Source organism: Oncorhynchus nerka, linkage group LG18, assembly GCF_034236695.1.
Source record: "Oncorhynchus nerka isolate Pitt River linkage group LG18, Oner_Uvic_2.0, whole genome shotgun sequence".
Taxonomy (NCBI): domain Eukaryota; kingdom Metazoa; phylum Chordata; class Actinopteri; order Salmoniformes; family Salmonidae; genus Oncorhynchus; species Oncorhynchus nerka.
The window spans coordinates 3,178,809-3,197,469 of NC_088413.1; the positions used below are offsets into that span (position 1 = coordinate 3,178,809).

The 18,661-nt window shown below is 44.1% G+C and overlaps 1 protein-coding gene across 1 annotated transcript; it reads right to left on the minus strand.

Annotated features, from left to right (window-relative positions):
* Positions 1-416: 416 nt before the first annotated feature.
* LOC135561707 (uncharacterized) lies at positions 417-18,099 on the minus strand. Its single transcript, XM_065003446.1, has 19 exons — positions 17,291-18,099; positions 15,316-15,638; positions 14,899-15,065; positions 12,875-14,804; positions 12,618-12,791; positions 12,368-12,541; positions 11,741-11,914; positions 10,894-10,940; positions 10,208-10,757; positions 6,996-7,402; positions 6,474-6,511; positions 5,935-5,999; positions 5,588-5,802; positions 5,142-5,398; positions 3,638-3,772; positions 3,378-3,510; positions 3,247-3,276; positions 2,290-2,572; positions 417-1,757 (listed from the first exon to the last, which is right to left on the minus strand). The coding sequence occupies exons 2-19, from the start codon at positions 15,564-15,566 to the stop codon at positions 1,751-1,753; spliced, it is 5,037 nt and encodes a 1,678-aa protein (XP_064859518.1). The 5' UTR covers positions 15,567-15,638; positions 17,291-18,099; the 3' UTR covers positions 417-1,750.
* Positions 18,100-18,661: the final 562 nt, after the last annotated feature.

Below are 18,661 nucleotides of genomic sequence, written 5' to 3' on the forward strand. Positions count from 1 at the left end.
CTTCATTCGAACTATCAAAGAACCGTCAGACCTAGAGCTCTGGAACTTTAGAAACCTGTTCAGGAGCTCAAGATGATAGTGCACAGTGAGTTATGAGGCTCTGGAAGGTTCTCAGACTGAGAAACAGCCTCGTACATTTGGAATAACTTCAATTCATTTTGACCATTACGAAAATGATGACATTTAGAAAAGTCCCAGCGTCGCAAGACTTGGTGCATTGAAACCACCTCACCCCATAGAGACGGACCCCAACGTTTCTGTCCGATAGCTCATTCAAGGACCCCATAGCAACAGCCGGAAAATATGGATTTTCAGCACCAATTAAGATCACTGCTCGGGCTCCAAATAACCTATCGAGCTGAAACTTGGGATTCAGCTAGGCCTACACATACTGTCGGAACTGGACACGCAGCTAGAACGTTTTATGTTTTTATTATTCTTTAAACAGAAGGAGCTGTGTATTATGGCCCTGATCTAAAATATGTGATAGTTGGCTTCTAAACGAGTTGGAAAAAGTGGGTGTGGTGTCAGTTTGTATCAGTTTGGTTTCAGAATGATATCTAATTGACTGATGGACGGAGACTTTCTGGCTGACTTTTGTCCATTTGCAATATGTTTAAACAGTGATAGACCATCACCAAATTGACATTCTGAAATCAACACCAAAGAGCGATGGAGAGGAACCACGATCACTGCCCGGCCATCCAGAGTTCATCTGGCCAGTCAATTTTGAATTTCTGCAGGAGTTTTGAGCATGTCAAATTCGTGATGGTATACACTCATTGAAGCATATGGACAGGCGTGCACCTGGTGTATGGAACGGGTTACCAGGAGCATATTTTTAAAATGGGTTGTAAATGCCTTTAGGGGGGAGCAAGGGGTCTATAGTAGGGTAGGGAGCACCCCCCACCCGTGACCATCCAATAGGGGGTGCCCCTGGTCATGTTGGACGTTTTTCAAAAAATCGTTAAAAGTATAAATGCCATTTGGACATGATTCACTGACTTTGCGTTTGGAAACAGACTTCTTATGATCGTACATGGCAAATGGACATAACATCCTGATTTGGCAGTTTCAATGATTTCATATTGCATTTGGACATTTCTTATGGCATTTGGCAATGGTTCACTGACTTTTGACTTCGATTTTTGACTTCCTATGAAATCATATTGCAAATGGACAAAACATATGCCTTATGGACAAGTAAAACATTTTTTATTTTTTAATTTTTTTTTATTATGACAATAAAATATGACAAAAGTATGTTCATACAGTTCTTATACATGTATAATTGACAAAACGGTCCAGAAATCTCTTTTTTAGGGGGGTGATACATCAAAATTTGACTCTTGGGTCTTGACTTGATGTGCATTTGCAATATGAAAATCTACGGTGGAGCGAGCTCGCCATCTTTTGGATTTTTGCTGTATGACACTTGGCATTTGCCCTATGACATTTGCCATAAGCTTTGAATGCAATGGCGTATATTTGAGTGGTATTGGACACCGTGCATATGTTTCGTACAGTGCCAATATGTTCCCATTAATTTTGATCAATTTCAGGGGGGGGGTCTTCACTTACAATCATGTAAGTGTCTTTGTCCACAAACTAAAAGACAGGCCTCAGCATCTTCAGATTAGGTGAAGAAGTGTCTTTGTCCACAGACTAGGAGACAGGCCTCAGCATCTTCAGATTAGGTGAAGAAGTGTCTTTGTCCAAAGACTAGGAGACAGGCCTCAGCATCTTCAGATTAGGTGCTACAAGACAGAGGATGGAGGAGAAGGGAAGAGAGAGAACAGAAAGTATGGAGAAGAAGGAGGTGTGAGATACCTGAGATAATGATGTGATGATGGACGTATGATACACCTGAGATAATGATGTGATGATGGTCCTGTGATACACCTGAGATAATGATGTGATCATGGTCCTATGATACACCTGAGATAATGTCATGATGGTCCTATGATACACCTGAGGTAATGATGTGATGATGGTCCTATGATACACCTGAGATAATGATGTGATGATGGTCCTATGATACACCTGAGATAATGTGATGATGGTCCTATGATACACCTGAGGTAATGATGTGATGATGGTCCTATGATACACCTGAGATAATGATGAGATAATGGCCCTATGATAAGACACATTTATTACAGGCAGCAACACAAAAACATGGTTCCATTCTGAAAAAGACTCTCTTTGATCTGGGTAGCTATGTTTTTATTTGACCTATATTTAATGATTCCACTTATTCAAGGGAGGGAGAAAAGAAAATGGTCTTACCTAGATTCACTCAAGTACTTAACAAGATGGTGTTCATGTTCACTGAGAGCTTTGAGACAAGCTCCCGTCACTTCTTGTCCTTTAGGGAGGACTGCGTTCAGTAGTTCTCTCATTCGCTCCTGTTCAGTTGTTTCAGCTTTTATTCTGGAGTACTCTTCATCACCAATCATGTACTTTGATGACAGATCATCTGCTATTGGCATTGGGTTTTTGACTCCCTGAATGAGTTCAGCCCTGTGTTTCTTCAGAAACTCCTCAGCAGGAATCCCAAGGAGTATTAATGCTGAGGGGGGGGGGGGGTCAATTCAATTAATATGGTTTTAGGGTTAACAGCAGCTGTTTCTACATCTTGCAGTCTCTCCAGTTACCATTCCTCTGATAGGCATTTCTTGAATAGAGCCGACTCCAGGGTTGTAGGCAATTCCAATTGAAGTCAGTCAAAAAATAAAAATGAAATTCCTATTCGGTTTATTGAGAAGTCACAGAGTAAAAAGTAGATGCCCTTTTCCAGTTATTGAATTGGAATTTCAGTTTACTTCCTGAATTGACTCATTTGGAATTGACGCCTACTCTGGCTGACACGATTGTATTTCTCTATTGTGTTACATAGTGGGATTAAGATGGATTCAATTGTAATGTTTTGTCAACAGTCGACTGAAAATACTCTGTAATGTCAAATTGGACCGGTCCCCCATACATACAACATCTGGAAGGTCCCTCAGTCAAGTATCGCATTTCAAGCACAGATTCAACTTTCTACAAAGACAAGGCCTCATATACAGTGCCTTTGTAAGTATTTATATCATTACACCTTCATCACCCCACTGAACATGACGACCTTCATCACCCCACTGAACATGACTCATGAAGACCTTCATCAGTGTCCTTCATCCCAACTTGAAGAGACGTTAGCTCTATAACCCCTTTTATAAAACTCGTCCACAAAAACAAACCTACATGTTGGATGAGAGTCGTTGCTGTACACATCTGAAAAACAAACAATAGAAAATATCATAAAAGATTTTAATAGCATCTGTTAGAAAAGGACATTGATGATTGACATACTGTTCATGTATAGTATTTCTTACCTTTTGATAACACTGATTTCCATACTGTCCTCTCATCATCCCCGATTAACTCCATCTCAATGTCAACCCCTGTGTTTCCCATTATCATCTGACAACAGCTTGGTGTGGTGTCTGCAGGTAACAGCTGAATCTTCTGTAGGAGGCCATATGGTGCAACGATTGAGACAACAGACAGAGAAAGAGAGAGAGAAATAGAATGATATTCCAGTTATTCATATACAATATGACAGATTCATGTCCTCAGCCTGATAAAACTACACCTCTGGATTGATGGAAGTGGAGAGGGGATTCTTGAACGCAAACCAACTGTTCAGCTTTAAGGACCCGTTTGGACTTGACAGGACGAATTCTGAAAATCCTTTGGACACCTGGTTTTTCTCCCGTTCCTGAACAGCCTACAAAATGAGCAATGTAGTAGTCAGTCAGAACAATGTAGTCTCGTAATTCACACAACATGCAGCTCACTGAGCAACCCATTTTTGTCAACAACAAAAAATGTGTATGTGTTACAGATACAGGTATCCTGTGTGTATATGTATCCTGTGTTGTTTTCTCTCCTTCTCCCCTCACAGGTGAAAATCATCACTCCCCAATCAGTCAACAATCCAATCATCAATCAGAAGACACACCTCCTCCTGTTTCCTACCCAATCACAGTTCCTTTCCCTTGGTTTAAAAACCCTGTCAGTTGTTTGCTCTAGAGCTCAATCTCTCTGTAAATGCCATGTCTGTAGGTCTCTGTGTTTCACTCTCTCTTTGTGTATTAACCTCTCTTTTGTTTGAGCACCTCCATAGCACTTTGTCCTCACCTGTGAGTATTGTTTTTGGTTAGGGTGTTTGTGTTTGTTTGCTGGTGGGAAAAGGGGAAACCAAGACAAGTCGCCCATGGGCATACACTACCCGTAGGTAGACTTTGTTAGATACACTAGTTGGAACTGGGCGGACCACCCACTGTATTTTTGGTTAGTTAGTTAGCTGTTAAAGTAGGCTAGTCTAGCTTAGGGGTGTTTTTTAATACTTATTGTTTCTTTCCTTGGGTCCAGCTCAGCCCCTTTTCCTGCTCCCCCCCCCCCCCCCCCCCATTACCGTGTGTTTACAAATAAACCTTGAGTTTGACGGTAGATTTCAGTTGTCATAGTTATTTCGTTCTCACTTTTACTTTGTCACTACTAGAATTTGCATGAGTTATGTTACGGGTCTCATTACCCTCCCCCCTAGACTGTCGGGCCAAAAGGGATTCGTAACAGTATGCTTTTGTTTTACTATCCCTATTTTACCAGGATATTATTTTAAAGGTGTACCAGGTAAGTTGACTGAGAAGAGATTGTCTTTTACAGCAATGACCTGGAGAATAGTTACAGAGGAGAGGGGGAAAATGAGCCAATTGGAAGCTGGGGATGATTAGGTAGCCATGATGGTATGAGGGCCAGATTGGGAATTTAGCCAGGACACCGGGGTTAACACCTCCAATCTTACGATGTGTGCCATGGGATCTTCAGTGACCAGGGAGAGGACACCTGTTTAACATGCCATCTGAAAGACAGCACCCTACTCAGGGCAATGTCCCCTTCACTGCCCCGGGCATTGGGTTCTCCTTCGACCAGAGGGAAGAGTGCCGTCTACTGGCTCTTCAAATGAACGAGACAGAAATAGATTTCTCACAGAGCTGCATGTTGTCTTTGTAATCTAGAGATTTTCAACAAACTATCAGCTTTCCTTCAGTAGGTTTCAACATCCTGTTGTCACTTCAGTGATAGTGGCTCACCTCTTTCTGACTGGAGTTTCTGAGGAGCAGGTACAGCCTTGAAATGACTGTTGACCTCTTTACTGCCATGTAGAGGACCACATCACAGTGGACATCTACGTTCCAAGACAGTAATCTCAGTATAACAGAGATAGGTGAGAATTTGGGATGGAGAATCTTAACATGGAATCTGGTGACCTCATGCACTTCCTCTAAAGACACTCCATGTTCCTCTACATGAAGAATCTTCATCTCATTCCTCAAGGAAGGGTTGGTCCCTGAACAACACAATACAAAGGAGACAGAAAGACAAATATTGAATTATTCATTATTTAAAAAAAACAAAGAATATGCAGTACCAGATCACAGTAAACTCAAACTCCCAGAATAATGAATTCATTAATTCAGGAAGTGAAACTCAGTTACATGGAAATGTCTTTCTGAATACTATTTCTATATGGTTTTACCTAAACAGACAAAGTGTGGCAGATGAACTTCCTCCAGTTCACCTAACTCCATAGTGATGTCCAGCAATGGACCACCTTGTGTGTACTGCATGTCTTTCAGAAGTTGACTGTAGGGTTCCCAGTTCCTGAAGTGATACTTCAGAATGACATCTCTCTCACACAGCCAGCGGAGCCCAGACACTGTGCACTCATAACTCCCTTTGGGTGTCTTGTGTCTGAGGCCAACAACAAGATATGGTCGAGAGGGTCAATGGTCAAATGGAGAGGTTGGATGAGAAGACTATTCCCAAAGGTAATGGGGAAAGACACTAGCAAGTGGAATGAAATGTTAAAAGTAGTTATTTTACCTGAACATTGTCACTCCCTGGGCAGTGGAAGTCAAGGGTTCAATCTGAAGCCAGTGTGTGGAGTCCTGAACAAGGACAAGCATGTCAGTAATACATATGGGGCCTGTTTCCTGGACACAGATTGAGTCTAGTGCTGGACTAAAAAGCATGCTCAATGGAAGTTTCAATAGAGAGTTCTTTAAGGTCCAGGACTAGACTTAATCTGTTTCCGGGAAACTGGCCCATTACCAAAGTAACTCATCAAATATATTTATTCAATGTTACATGGAATGCTGGTGATGTCAATTAAACTGTCTAAAGACAAAATATGACAACAGCTAAAGTCCTGCATGCCTACAAGCAGAACACAGGACTGTCTATATCCCAGGATGAATGGTTGGTCACTACACACCTGGCTTTGAGACTGTGTTTATATTACTAAAGCAGAAAACAGGACTGTCTATATCCCAGGATGAATGGTTGGTCAGTACACACCTGGCTTTGAGACTGTGCCTGATTCCTGCAGGTATGTAAAAATAAGAATTGACATGATGACTTACCTCAACATGGTCACAAGTCTTACAGCTCTGAGGAATCCCTGAAGTCAAAAGTAGTTATTTAAAATGGACAATCTCATGTAATAATGAATGAATAATTATTAAATAGACTTGTAATAAAATGAATAAAACTAAGCAACAGTCTCAGAATGTACACTCATTAGCATACCATAATCTGACATTAGTGTTATATTAATGAATGTTTGTGGAAGCAGGAAACAACATCGTTCTGGTCCATGTTTTGTAGATGTTGGGGTCTGATTTCTGGTAGATCCTAGGATGTTCTCTTCACTCTCTAACAGAGTGTCAGCCAAGAAGTTTAGCATCGTGTTACAACGCTCTTAGTTGTTGCGGAAATCAACCCACAATGCCATTTACTTTGGGCATCTACGTCATATCGCTGACAATACCTTTAAGTTTGTTTTGACCAAATAGATCATGATTGTGTTCCTTGCCTGGGAATCAAGTGTAATGATTGCTTTCATCGTATTTGGATTTTAAAACAATTAAATTAAGTTTACTCACATTTCTCAGGTCCAGACTTGATCCAACACTCTCCACCATGGTCTCTGGTGTTCTCAGGTCCAGGCTTGATACAACACTCTCCACCATGGTCTCTGGTGTCCTCAGGTCCAGGCTTGATACAACACTCTCCACCATGGTCTCTGGTGTCCTCAGGTCCAGGCTTGGTCCAACACTCTCCACCATGGTCTTTGGTGTCCTCAGGTCCAGGTTTGATCCAAATCTCTCCAACATGGTCTCTGGTGTTCTCAGGTCCAGGCTTGGTCCAACTCTCTCCACAATGGTCTCTGGTGTTCTCAGGTCCAGGCTTGGTCCAACTCTCTCCACCATGGTCTCTGGTGTTCTCAGGTCCAGGCTTGGTCCAACTCTCTCCACCATGGTCTCTGGTGTTGGTAAAGCAGAAGGATAGACTGATTCAAATAAATATATTATATTTAGTTATATTATTATTTTATTATTTAACTAGGCAAGTCAATAAGATAAGAACAATAAGAAAAATATATTATTTAAAATGGCGGCCTACAACAGCCAGAACCTCCCCCTAGTCCAGACCCTCCCTACCCCAGAACCTCACCTACCACAGAACCTCCCCTACCACAGAACCTCCCCTACCCCAGACCCTCCCCTACCCCAGAACCTCCCCTACCCCAGACCTTCCCCTACCCCGGAACATCCCCTACCCCAGACCCTCCCCTACCCCAGAAGCTCCCCTACCCCAGAACCTCCCTACCCCAGACCTTTCCCTAACTCAGAACCTCCCTATCCCAGAACCTCCCCTACCCCAGAACCAACCCTACCCCAGACCCCCCTACCCCAGAACCTCCCCTACCCCAGAACCTCCCCTACCCCAGACCTTTCCCTAACCCAGAACCTCCCCTACCCCAGAACCAACCCTACCCCCAGACCCTCCCCTACCCCAGAACCTCCCCTGCCCCAGACCCTCCCCTATCCCAGAACCTCTCCTACCCCAGACCCTTCCCTACCCCAGCCAGAGCATCCCCTACCCCAGAGCCTCCCTACCCCAGCCAGATCCTCCCCTACCCCAGACCCTCCCCTACCCCAGAACCTCCCTATCCCAGACCCTCCACTACCCCAGCCAGAGCATCCCCTACCCCAGACCCTCCCCTACCCCAGAACATTCCCTACCCCAGCCAGAGCCTCCCCTACCCCATCCAGACCCTCCCCTACCCCAGAGCCTCCCCTACCCCAGCCAGACCCTCCCCTACCCCAGACCCTCCCCTACCCCAGAGCCTCCCCTACCCCAGCCAGACCCTCCCCTACCCCAGAACCTTCCCTACCCCAGCCAGATCCTCCCCTACCCCAGAACCTCCCCTACACCAGCCAAACCCTCCCATACCTCAGACCCTCCCCTACCCCAGCCAAACCCTCCCCTACCCCAGACCCTCCCCTAACCCGGACAACGCTAGGCCAATTGTGCGCCGCCCTCACGGCCGGTTGCGATACAGCCCGGGATCGAACCCTGGTCTGCGACACTCAGGATCCCTCAGGTGGACATTGCTTATAGATGTGAAGTCACCAGGTATCATGAGTTACATTCCCCCCTAGAGATGAAGTCACCAGGTATGAGTTACATTCCGCCCTAGAGATGAAGTCACCAGGTATCATGAGTTACATTCCCCCCTAGAGATGAAGTCACCAGGTATCATGAGTTACATACCCCCCTAGAGATGAAGTCACCAGGTATCATGAGTTACATTCCCCCCTAGAGATGAAGTCACCAGGTATCATGAGTTACATTCCCCCCTAGAGATAAAGTCACCAGGTATCATGAGTTACATCCCCCCCTAGAGATGAAGTCACCAGGTATCATGAGTTACATTCCCCCCTAGAGATGAAGTCACCAGGTATCATGAGTTACATACCCCCCTAGAGATGTGAAGTCACCAGGTATCATGAGTTACATTCCCCCCTAGAGATGAAGTCACCAGGTATCATGAGTTACATTCCCCCCTAGAGATGAAGTCACCAGGTATGAGTTACATTCCCCCTGAAGTCACCAGGTATCATGAGTTACATTCCCCCCTAGAGATGAAGTCACCAGGTATCATGAGTTACATACCCCCCTAGAGATGAAGTCACCAGGTATCATGAGTTACATTCCCCCCTAGAGATGAAGTCACCAGGTATCATGAGTTACATTCCCCCCTAGAGATGAAGTCACCAGGTATCATGAGTTAAATTCCCCCCTAGAGATGTGAAGTCACCAGGTATCCTGAGTTACATTCCCCCCTAGAGATGTGAAGTCACCAGGTATCCTGAGTTACATTCCCCCCTAGAGATGAAGTCACCAGGTATCATGAGTTACATTCCCCCCTAGAGATGTGAAGTCACCAGGTATCATGAGTTACATTCCCCCCTAGAGATGAAGTCACAAGGTATCATGAGTTAATACCCCCCTAGAGATGACGTCACCAGGTATCATGAGTTACATTCCCCCCTAGAGATGAAGTCACCAGGTATCCTGAGTTACATTCCCCCCTAGAGATGTGAAGTCACCAGGTATCATGAGTTACATTCCCCCCTAGAGATGTGAAGTCACCAGGTATCATGAGTTACATACCCCCCTAGAGATGTGAAGTCACCAGGTATCATGAGTTACATTCCCCCCTAGAGATGAAGTCACCAGGTATCATGAGTTACATTCCCCCCTAGAGATGAAGTCACCAGGTATCATGAGTTAATACCCCCCTAGAGATGAAGTCACAAGGTATCATGAGTTAATACCCCCTAGAGATGTGAAGTCACCAGGTATCATGAGTTACACCCCCTAGAGATGTGAAGTCACAAGGTATCATGAGTTACATTCTCCCCTAGAGATGTGAAGTCACCAGGTATCATGAGTTACACCCCCCTAGAGATGTGAAGTCACCAGGTATCAACCTCCACACACATACGTCCCCTCATAAAACACTGAGCTTGTGCCACATCTAACTGTCTGTAGGTCCAACAGAACACATTAAAACACACCACTACTAATCTAACTGTCTGTAGGTCCAACAGAACACATTAAAACACACCACTACTACTAATCTAACTGTCTGTAGGTCCAACAGAACCCATTAAAACACACCACTACTACTAATCTAACTGTCTGTAGGTCCAACAGAACACATTAAAACACACAACTACTACTAATGTAATTGTAGAAATGATTCCAGAGGAAACAAATGAAGAAACATTGCTATTTGACTCACCTCTGAATGTGTTGGTCATCTATCTGACACAGGGTCACTGAGGAGGAGGAGTAAACCCCAAATCCAGGATAGAGGGGTTCAGTGAATGTGGTGTGTTCTGTGTGAAGGTGTGTCAGTGTACCAGAGGAGGACACACTATAGAAGGACAAAGTACCAGCTGGCCAGTCCAGATACACTCCAACTCTGTTAGAATAACGACCAGAGATGGATCTGCTGACTCCAGCATGGATAAATTCATAAGCACTATCATAGCAGTATAAACACCAGGACTTCCTATTGAGTCCAATCCAACTGTCATCCTCCCGTCCCTTCCTCTTCATTCCTTTGTACACGACACCAATGTCAGCCATGTCACCATCTCTCTCCACCTCCCAGTAATAACGACCTCCAGAAATGACTTCACTGCAGACAACTTGGCAATGACAATCAAATCTGTCTGGATGGTCTTCATAATGCTGCTCCTTCAACACCCGTGTCACCTTCCTGTTCCCCTCAGACAGTCTCAGGTTTGGGTTTGCTGTATTTGGGTCCAGGGTGAGATGACAGGCATCTGTAGATAAAAGGAGAGTTTAATCAAACCACATCTTCACATAAAATGTTGTTTTGTCGGAACAGAACAAGTATTGATTAGTTACTATGTTACTATAGTTCTGAATATACAGTTAATTAGGATTGAAGAGACTTACATTTCCTCAGCCCTGATTTCAGCCTGCACTCTCCACCATGATCCACACTGTAGGAGAAACAGGTTATTGACTGACAAAGACCTAATAAAGCAGTCAACATTTAAACCATATTGTTGTGTTCTGGTGCACTATCCCAGTTCATTACTATCCTACCTACTGCATACAGAACGGAGTACAATTCATTACTAGAGACATACAGGTATTCTATCCTACCTACTGCATACAGAACAGAGTACAGTTCATTACTAGAGACATACAGGTATTATATCCTACCTACTGCATACAGAACAGAGTACAATTCATTACTAGAGACATACAGGTATTCTATCCTACCTACTGCATACAGAACAGAGTACAATTCATTACTAGAGACATACAGGTATTCTATCCTACCTACTGCATACAGAACGGAGTACAATTCATTACTAGAGACATACAGGTATACTATCCTACCTACTGCATACAGAACGGAGTACAATTCATTACTAGAGACATACAGGTATTCTATCCCACCTACTGCATACAGAACGGAGTACAGTTCATTACTAGAGACATACAGGTATTCTATCCTACCTACTGCATACAGAACGGAGTACAATTCATTACTAGAGACATACAGGTATTCTATCCCACCTACTGCATACAGAATAGAGTACAATTCCAACAGGATATCAGAGATGCAGAAGAAGAGTATTCATGTGGTGATGATGTATGCTGTGTTGGAGTGCTCAGCCTGCTGGGTGAACTTCCCCTTAATTCTACCATCATGTCCTCATGTTACTGACCCTACTACACTACATATGACACAACCGCTGCTCACACTATCAGGACATCTATTCTGACTTACTTCAGCTTCATCAGTTTATATGTGGGATCCACCAGAGCAGCTGAAAGCAGTCCCCCTGCAGAGTCTCCTGGGTGATTGTAGCTCAGGTCCAGCTCTTTCAGGAGGGAGGGGTTTGACCTCAGAGCTGAAGACAGAGCAGCACAGCCCTCCTCTGTGACCAGACAGCCAGACAGCCTACAGAGAGACACACAACAGCTGTCTAGGTTGATGTACTGGTGTCAATCATCTTGTAGGACACCCATACATTTGTCCATGACACAAACAATGTGATAAAAAATAAGATTATCTGAGAATTAGTTTTAATAAGCTCATTACCGACCTGACTGAAACAGCTGTACTTACCCCAGTGTGTGTAGTTTACAGTCTGGATCCTCCAGTCCAGCAGACAGCAGTGTAACTCAGCTCAGTACCAACCTGACTGAAACAGCTGTACTTATCCCAGTGTGTGTAGTTTACAGTCTGGATCCTCCAGTCCAGCAGACAGCAGTGTAACTCAGCTCAGTACCAACCTGACTGAAACAGCTGTACTTATCCCAGTGTGTGTAGTTTACAGTCTGGATCCTCCAGTCCAGCAGACAGCAGTGTAACTCAGCTCAGTACCAACCTGACTGAAACAGCTGTACTTACCCCAGTGTGTGTAGTTTACAGTCTGGATCCTTCAGTCCAGCAGACAGCAATGTAACTCCTGAGTCCTGCAGGTCATTGTCTCTCAGCTCCAGTTGTTTCAGTTGTGAGCTGGGTGAACTCAGGACTGAGGCCAGATCAGAACAGGTACCCTCTGTCAGACCACACTGACCCAGACTAGAGGGCAGAAGAGCACAGGATTAACAAATGTTCAAACACACATAATAACTCATTGTCAAGTTATTTAACTCACACTAGTGTCTGTATGTTGCAGAGTGGACTGGTTAGTCCAACACAGAGCAGCTCCACTCCTCTGTCTCCCAGGTCATTGTAGCTGAGGTCCAGTTCTCTCAGGGGGGAGTTTGGTGTCTGCAGAGCTGAGGCCAGAGTCTCACAGGATTTATATGTGAGTTTACAGCCAGCTAGTCTGAAGAGAGGATATAGTCTGTTAGATATACAAATCCTTCATTATAATGATACTGTAAACATCAACTCAATAACAGAACTTACAGTGCTCTCTTGCAGGTTTTCACTACCGGCAGCAACCTCTGATAACCTTCCTCTGATGTGTTGTATGTCTTCAGGTCAAACTCCTCCAGCACCTCCTCTGACATCAGTAACAGGTAGGCTAGGGCTGAACATTGGTCAGGTTTTAGCTCTGTTTCTGAAAGAGTTCCTGATCGCAGGGAGGTCTGCATGTCTTCAACTAGAGAATTGGCATCAAGTTCATTCAGACAGTGGAACAAGTTGATGATCCTTTCTGGTGAGGATTCCTGGTTGATGTTGTCTGTAAGGTACCTGACTGTTCTCTCAACTGTTTCCTCATTGGTCTGTGTGGTACATCCTGTCTGTGTCAGAAGGCCTCGTAACAGATTCTGATTGGACTCCAGTGAGAGACCCAGAAGGAAGCAGAGGAACAGGTCCAGGTGTCCAATCTCACTCTTCAAGGCCTGGTCCACTGCTCTCCTGTGTAAGTCAGACAACTGGATTGACTCCTCTTCATCATTGTCATCCTTTTTGTCTTCATCGGAATCATCATCATCGGAATTATTATCATCGATTGACGTTAACTTGTCAGGCTTCAACTTGCATGACCAGAATTTGAATCGGCTGTTTTCATAGTAACCTTGACGCTTAGTGACTGCTTTGGGGGAGAAAACATTTTCCTTCTTGCCCAGACATGATTCTAAAGCATGCACTGCTGCTAGAAACTCCTGAATGCTCAGATGCACAAAGCTGTAGACCTTGTCTTGGTACAGCCCAGATTCTTCTTTAAAGATCTCTGTACACAATGCTGAGTACTCTGATGCCTCTGTGACATCAAGGCCACACTCTCTCAGGTCCTCCTCATAAAAGATCAGGTTGCCCTTCTGCAGCTGTTGGAAAGCCAGCTTTGCCAGTTTAAGGATCATCTCTTTGTCTGACTGAGACAGTTCCTTTGGGTTTGTCTCTGTGGCTTTGTTATACTTCCTGTTCTTCACAATGATTTGGATCATGAAGTGTGAGTACATCTGGGTCAGAGTTTTGGGGACTTCATCCTTCTCTACCTCTTTCAGAATCATCTCAAGGACAGTGGCTGATATCCAACAGAAGACTGGCATGTGGCACATGATGTGGAGGCTCCTTGATGTCTTCATGTGTTTGATGATTTCATTGGCCAGATTCTGATCTGTGATTTTCTTCCTGAAGTACTCCTCCTTCTGTGGATCATTGAACCCTCGTACCTCTGTGATCTGGTCAACACACTCAGGAGGGATCTGATTGGCTGCTGCAGGCCTTGAGGTTATCCAGAGGAGAGCAGAGGGAAGCAGATTCCCCTTGATGAGATTTGTCAGCAGCACGTCCACTGAGGTTGGCTCCGTGACATCACAGCACTTCTCATTGTTTTTGAAGTCTAGAGGAAGTCGACACTCATCCAGACCATCAAAAATGAAAACAGTTTTGGTTTCACCATCTTCAATGCTGTCAATCTCTTTCAGCTCTGAGAAGTAGTGGGAAAGAAGTTGCATCAGACTGTATTGGTCCTTTTTCAGGTTCAGATCACGGAAAGGAAGAGGAAACATGAAATGAACGTCCTGATTTGCTTTTCCCTCTGCCCAGTCAAGGATGAACTTCTGCACAGAGACTGTTTTTCCAATGCCTGCGATTCCTTTGGTCAGCACAGTTCTGATAGGTTTGTCTTGTCCAGGTAAAGGCTTGAAGATGTCGTTGCTTTTATTTGGTGTCTCTTGTGTGGTTTGTTTCTTGGATGCCATCTCTATCTGTCTAACCTCATGTTCATTATTGAGCCCTCCACTTCCACCCTCTGTGATGTAGAGCTCTGTGTAGATGTCCTTGAACAGACTTTGGTTTCCATGGTGTCCAATTCCTTCAGATATGTGTTGATACTTGTGTTTCAGTTTAGCCTTAACGTCTTGTTGGACTGTCAGCAGAGATTGACCTGTATGAAAATGAGAGTTGGGACTCATAAGTTTGTGTGTTTTATAAGGGCCTTTGTACCATTCTGTGTAATATTATATGAAACACAGTCTTACTTCTTCTGTCCTGAAGGTTGTGTGTGATCTTTAATACATCCTCACTGTCCAAACTCTCCACTTCCTTATTGTCATCTGGTAATGGTTCCTGGCTGAAAGCAGGTGGCTGATCACTCTTCATTGATAGCAGGCTGGTTGTAGGTGACTCTGCTCTGGGCTTCTGGACACTGAACAAAACAGGGAGACAGATCACCTCATCAATATTACATTAATACCTCATCTACTTCATTTTAACAACTGTTTGGTAGAACTTCTAGAAGTCCTGATGTTTCTGTTAAAGCTACAGTCTGCAATTGGTAAATCCATGTTTGGTATTTTAAATTAATTATGTAGATCTACATTCCATATAATTTGGGATCACTTTTCATTAGTTTGATTTTTTTAATAGCAATGTATATTTTGCAATTAATCTCTTACCTCTTTGAACTGGTGTCTTGAGTCATTTTAGAGGCAGTGGTCCCCCCCTCTCTCTCCCCAGAGAGACTCATTTTAGAGGCAGTGGTTCCCTCCTCTCTCTCCCCAGAGAGACTCATTTTAGAGGCAGTGGTCCCCTCCTTTCTCTCCCCAGAGAGACTCATTTTAGAACCAGTGTTCCCCTCCTCTCTTTCCCCAGAGAGACTCATTTTAGAGGCAGTGGTCCCCTCCTCTCTCTCCCCAGAGAGACTCATTTTAGAGGAAGAAGTCCCCGCCTTTCTCTCCCCAGAGAGACTTGTTTTAGATGTAAGTCACAGCTCACTCAGCTACAATAAGAAATAACAGAACAGTATGTCTGAACATTGAACAACCATTAACAATGACAACACTTTTATTGTCAGAGGTCAGAGTTCAGATACTTCTTGTTGCATTTAAACATACACAGTCCAATATTATTAATTTGATTTGGATCCCCACTAGCTGACTCCATAACAACAGCTAGTCTACCTGGTTGGTTCCCCTGACTCCATAACAACAGCTAGTCTACCTGGTTGGATCCCCTGACTCCATAACAACAGCTAGTCTACCTGGTTGGATCCCCATTAGCTGACTCCATAACAACAGCTAGTCTACCTGGTTGGATCCCCTGACTCCATAACAACAGCTAGTCTACCTGGTTGGATTCCCTGACTCCATAACAACAGCTAGTCTACCTGGTTGGATCCCCTGACTCCATAACAATAGCTAGTCTACCTGGTTAGATCCCCTGACTCCATAACAACAGCTAGTCTACCTGGTTGGATCCCCTGACTCCATAACAACAGCTAGTCTACCTGGTTGGAGCCCCTGACTCCATAACAACAGCTAGTCTACCTGGTTGGATCCCCTGACTCCATAACAACAGCTAGTCTACCTGGTTGGAGCCCCTGACACCATAACAACAGCTAGTCTACCTGGTTGGATCCCCTGACTCCATAACAACAGCTAGTCTACCTGGTTGGATCCCCTGACTCCATAACAACAGCTAGTCTACCTGGTTGGATCCCCATTAGCTGATTCCATAACAACAGCTAGTCTACCTGGTTGGATCCCCGTTAGCTGATTCCATAACAACAGCTAGTCTACCTGGTTGGATCCCCGTTAGCTGATTCCATAACAACAGCTAGTCTACCTGGATGGATCCCTGACTCCATAACAACAGCTAGTCTACCTGGTTGGATCCCCATTAGCTGACTCCATAACAACAACTAGTCTACCTGGTTGGATCCCTGACTCCATAACAACAGCTAGTCTACCTGGTTGGATCCCCTGACTCCATAACAACAGCTAGTCTACCTGGTTGGATCCCCTGACTCCATAACAACAGCTAGTCTACCTGGTTTGATCCCCTGACTCCATAACAACAGCTAGTCTACCTGGTTGGATCCCTGACTCCATAACAACAGCTAGTCTACCTGGTTTGATCCCCTGACTCCATAACAACAGCTAGTCTACCTGGTTAGATCCCCTGACTCCATAACAACAGCTAGTCTACCTGGTTGGATCCCCTGACTCCATAACAACAGCTAGTCTACCTGGTTTGATCCCCTGACTCCATAACAACAGCTAGTCTACCTGGTTGGATCCCTGACTCCATAACAACAGCTAGTCTACCTGGTTTGATCCCCTGACTCCATAACAACAGCTAGTCTACCTGGTTAGATCCCCTGACTCCATAACAACAGCTAGTCTACCTGGTTGGATCCCCATTAGCTGACCCCATAACAACAGCTAGTCTACCTGGTTAGATCCCCTACTCCATAACAACAGCTAGTCTACCTGGTTGGATCCCCTGACTCCATAACAACAGCTAGTCTACCTGGTTAGATCCCCTGACTCCATAACAACAGCTAGTCTACCTGGTTAGATCCCCTGACTCCATAACAACAGCTAGTCTACCTGGTTAGATCCCCTGACTCCATAACAACAGCTAGTCTACCTGGTTGGATCCCCATTAACACTTTGTCTGAGATTGCTGGTGTTGTGAAGAACAGCACAGTGACAGGGGTCACCATCCCACAGCTGGTTGGACTGGAGGATGGTACGGTGCTGGTGGAAAGTTATGGCTGGCAACAACACCTGACTCCGTTCTTCAGGCCACTGCCACAGATCAAGAAGTACCAGCACTTCAGATGAATATCATTTTCATTGCATTGTATGAGGTTATTCTTCATATGTAAACTCGGGAGGTGAATTGATGTTATGCAAGGTTGTCATGTCTTCTCAATTGGTTTAGTTATTTCCTGTTTTACAGCATTGATGCTCTGAAGCCTGGTGTTGTTGTCACCAAGGAGCGTTGGGACTCAGTCGGGACCAGGTTTCAGCTGCTGCACAACGCTGACATCCTTCCTCCCATAGATGGTCTGCCTGTACAAGCACCATCTGGACTGGACACAACTTGACAATCTGATATTTTTGAGAAGATCAGGGAGTTTTGCTACGAAGAAGCTATGGACAACACATGCCCTGCACCAAAAGTCAAGGGCAGGACAGAAACAGGCTCTCTGAATATAGATTCCCTTGTTCATGCGTGGTTCAGACGGACCAGTTCATCATTGGCGGAGAGTTCCCAGTCATCAGCACTGTCTGCAGTGCTTCTAGTCACATGACTCTCTCCTAACACACACCATATGTTGTTGCTACTTTAAAAAATGTATCCTGCTGCTCAGCCACTTTACCTATACTGATAGTATACATGTAACTACCTCATCTATCACCAGTATCACTGATATGGTTATTGATATGGTTCTTCTACATACTATATAACTACCTCATCTATCACCACTATCACTGATATGGTTATTGATATTGTTCTACTACATACTATATAACTACCTCATCTATCACCACTATCACTGATATGGTTATTGATATTGTTCTACTACATACTATATAACTACCTCATCTATCACCACTATCACTGATATGGTTATTGATATTGTTCTACTACATACTATGTAACTACCTCATCTATCACCAGTATCACTGATATGGTTATTGATATTGTTCTACTACATACTATATAACTACCTCATCTATCACCACTATCACTGATATGGTTATTGATATTGTTCTACTACATACTATATAACTACCTCATCTATCACCAGTATCACTGATATGGTTATTGATATGGTTCTACTACATACTATATAACTACCTCATCTATCACCACTATCACTGATATGGTTATTGATTTTGTTCTTTGTCAGGGTAGGTTCATTGTTCCTTGTCAATCATTGGTTTACTGGTGAAATCAGCAATCAGACAATAACTTCTTTAAGTAAATCAATCAAACCTTTACTAATGT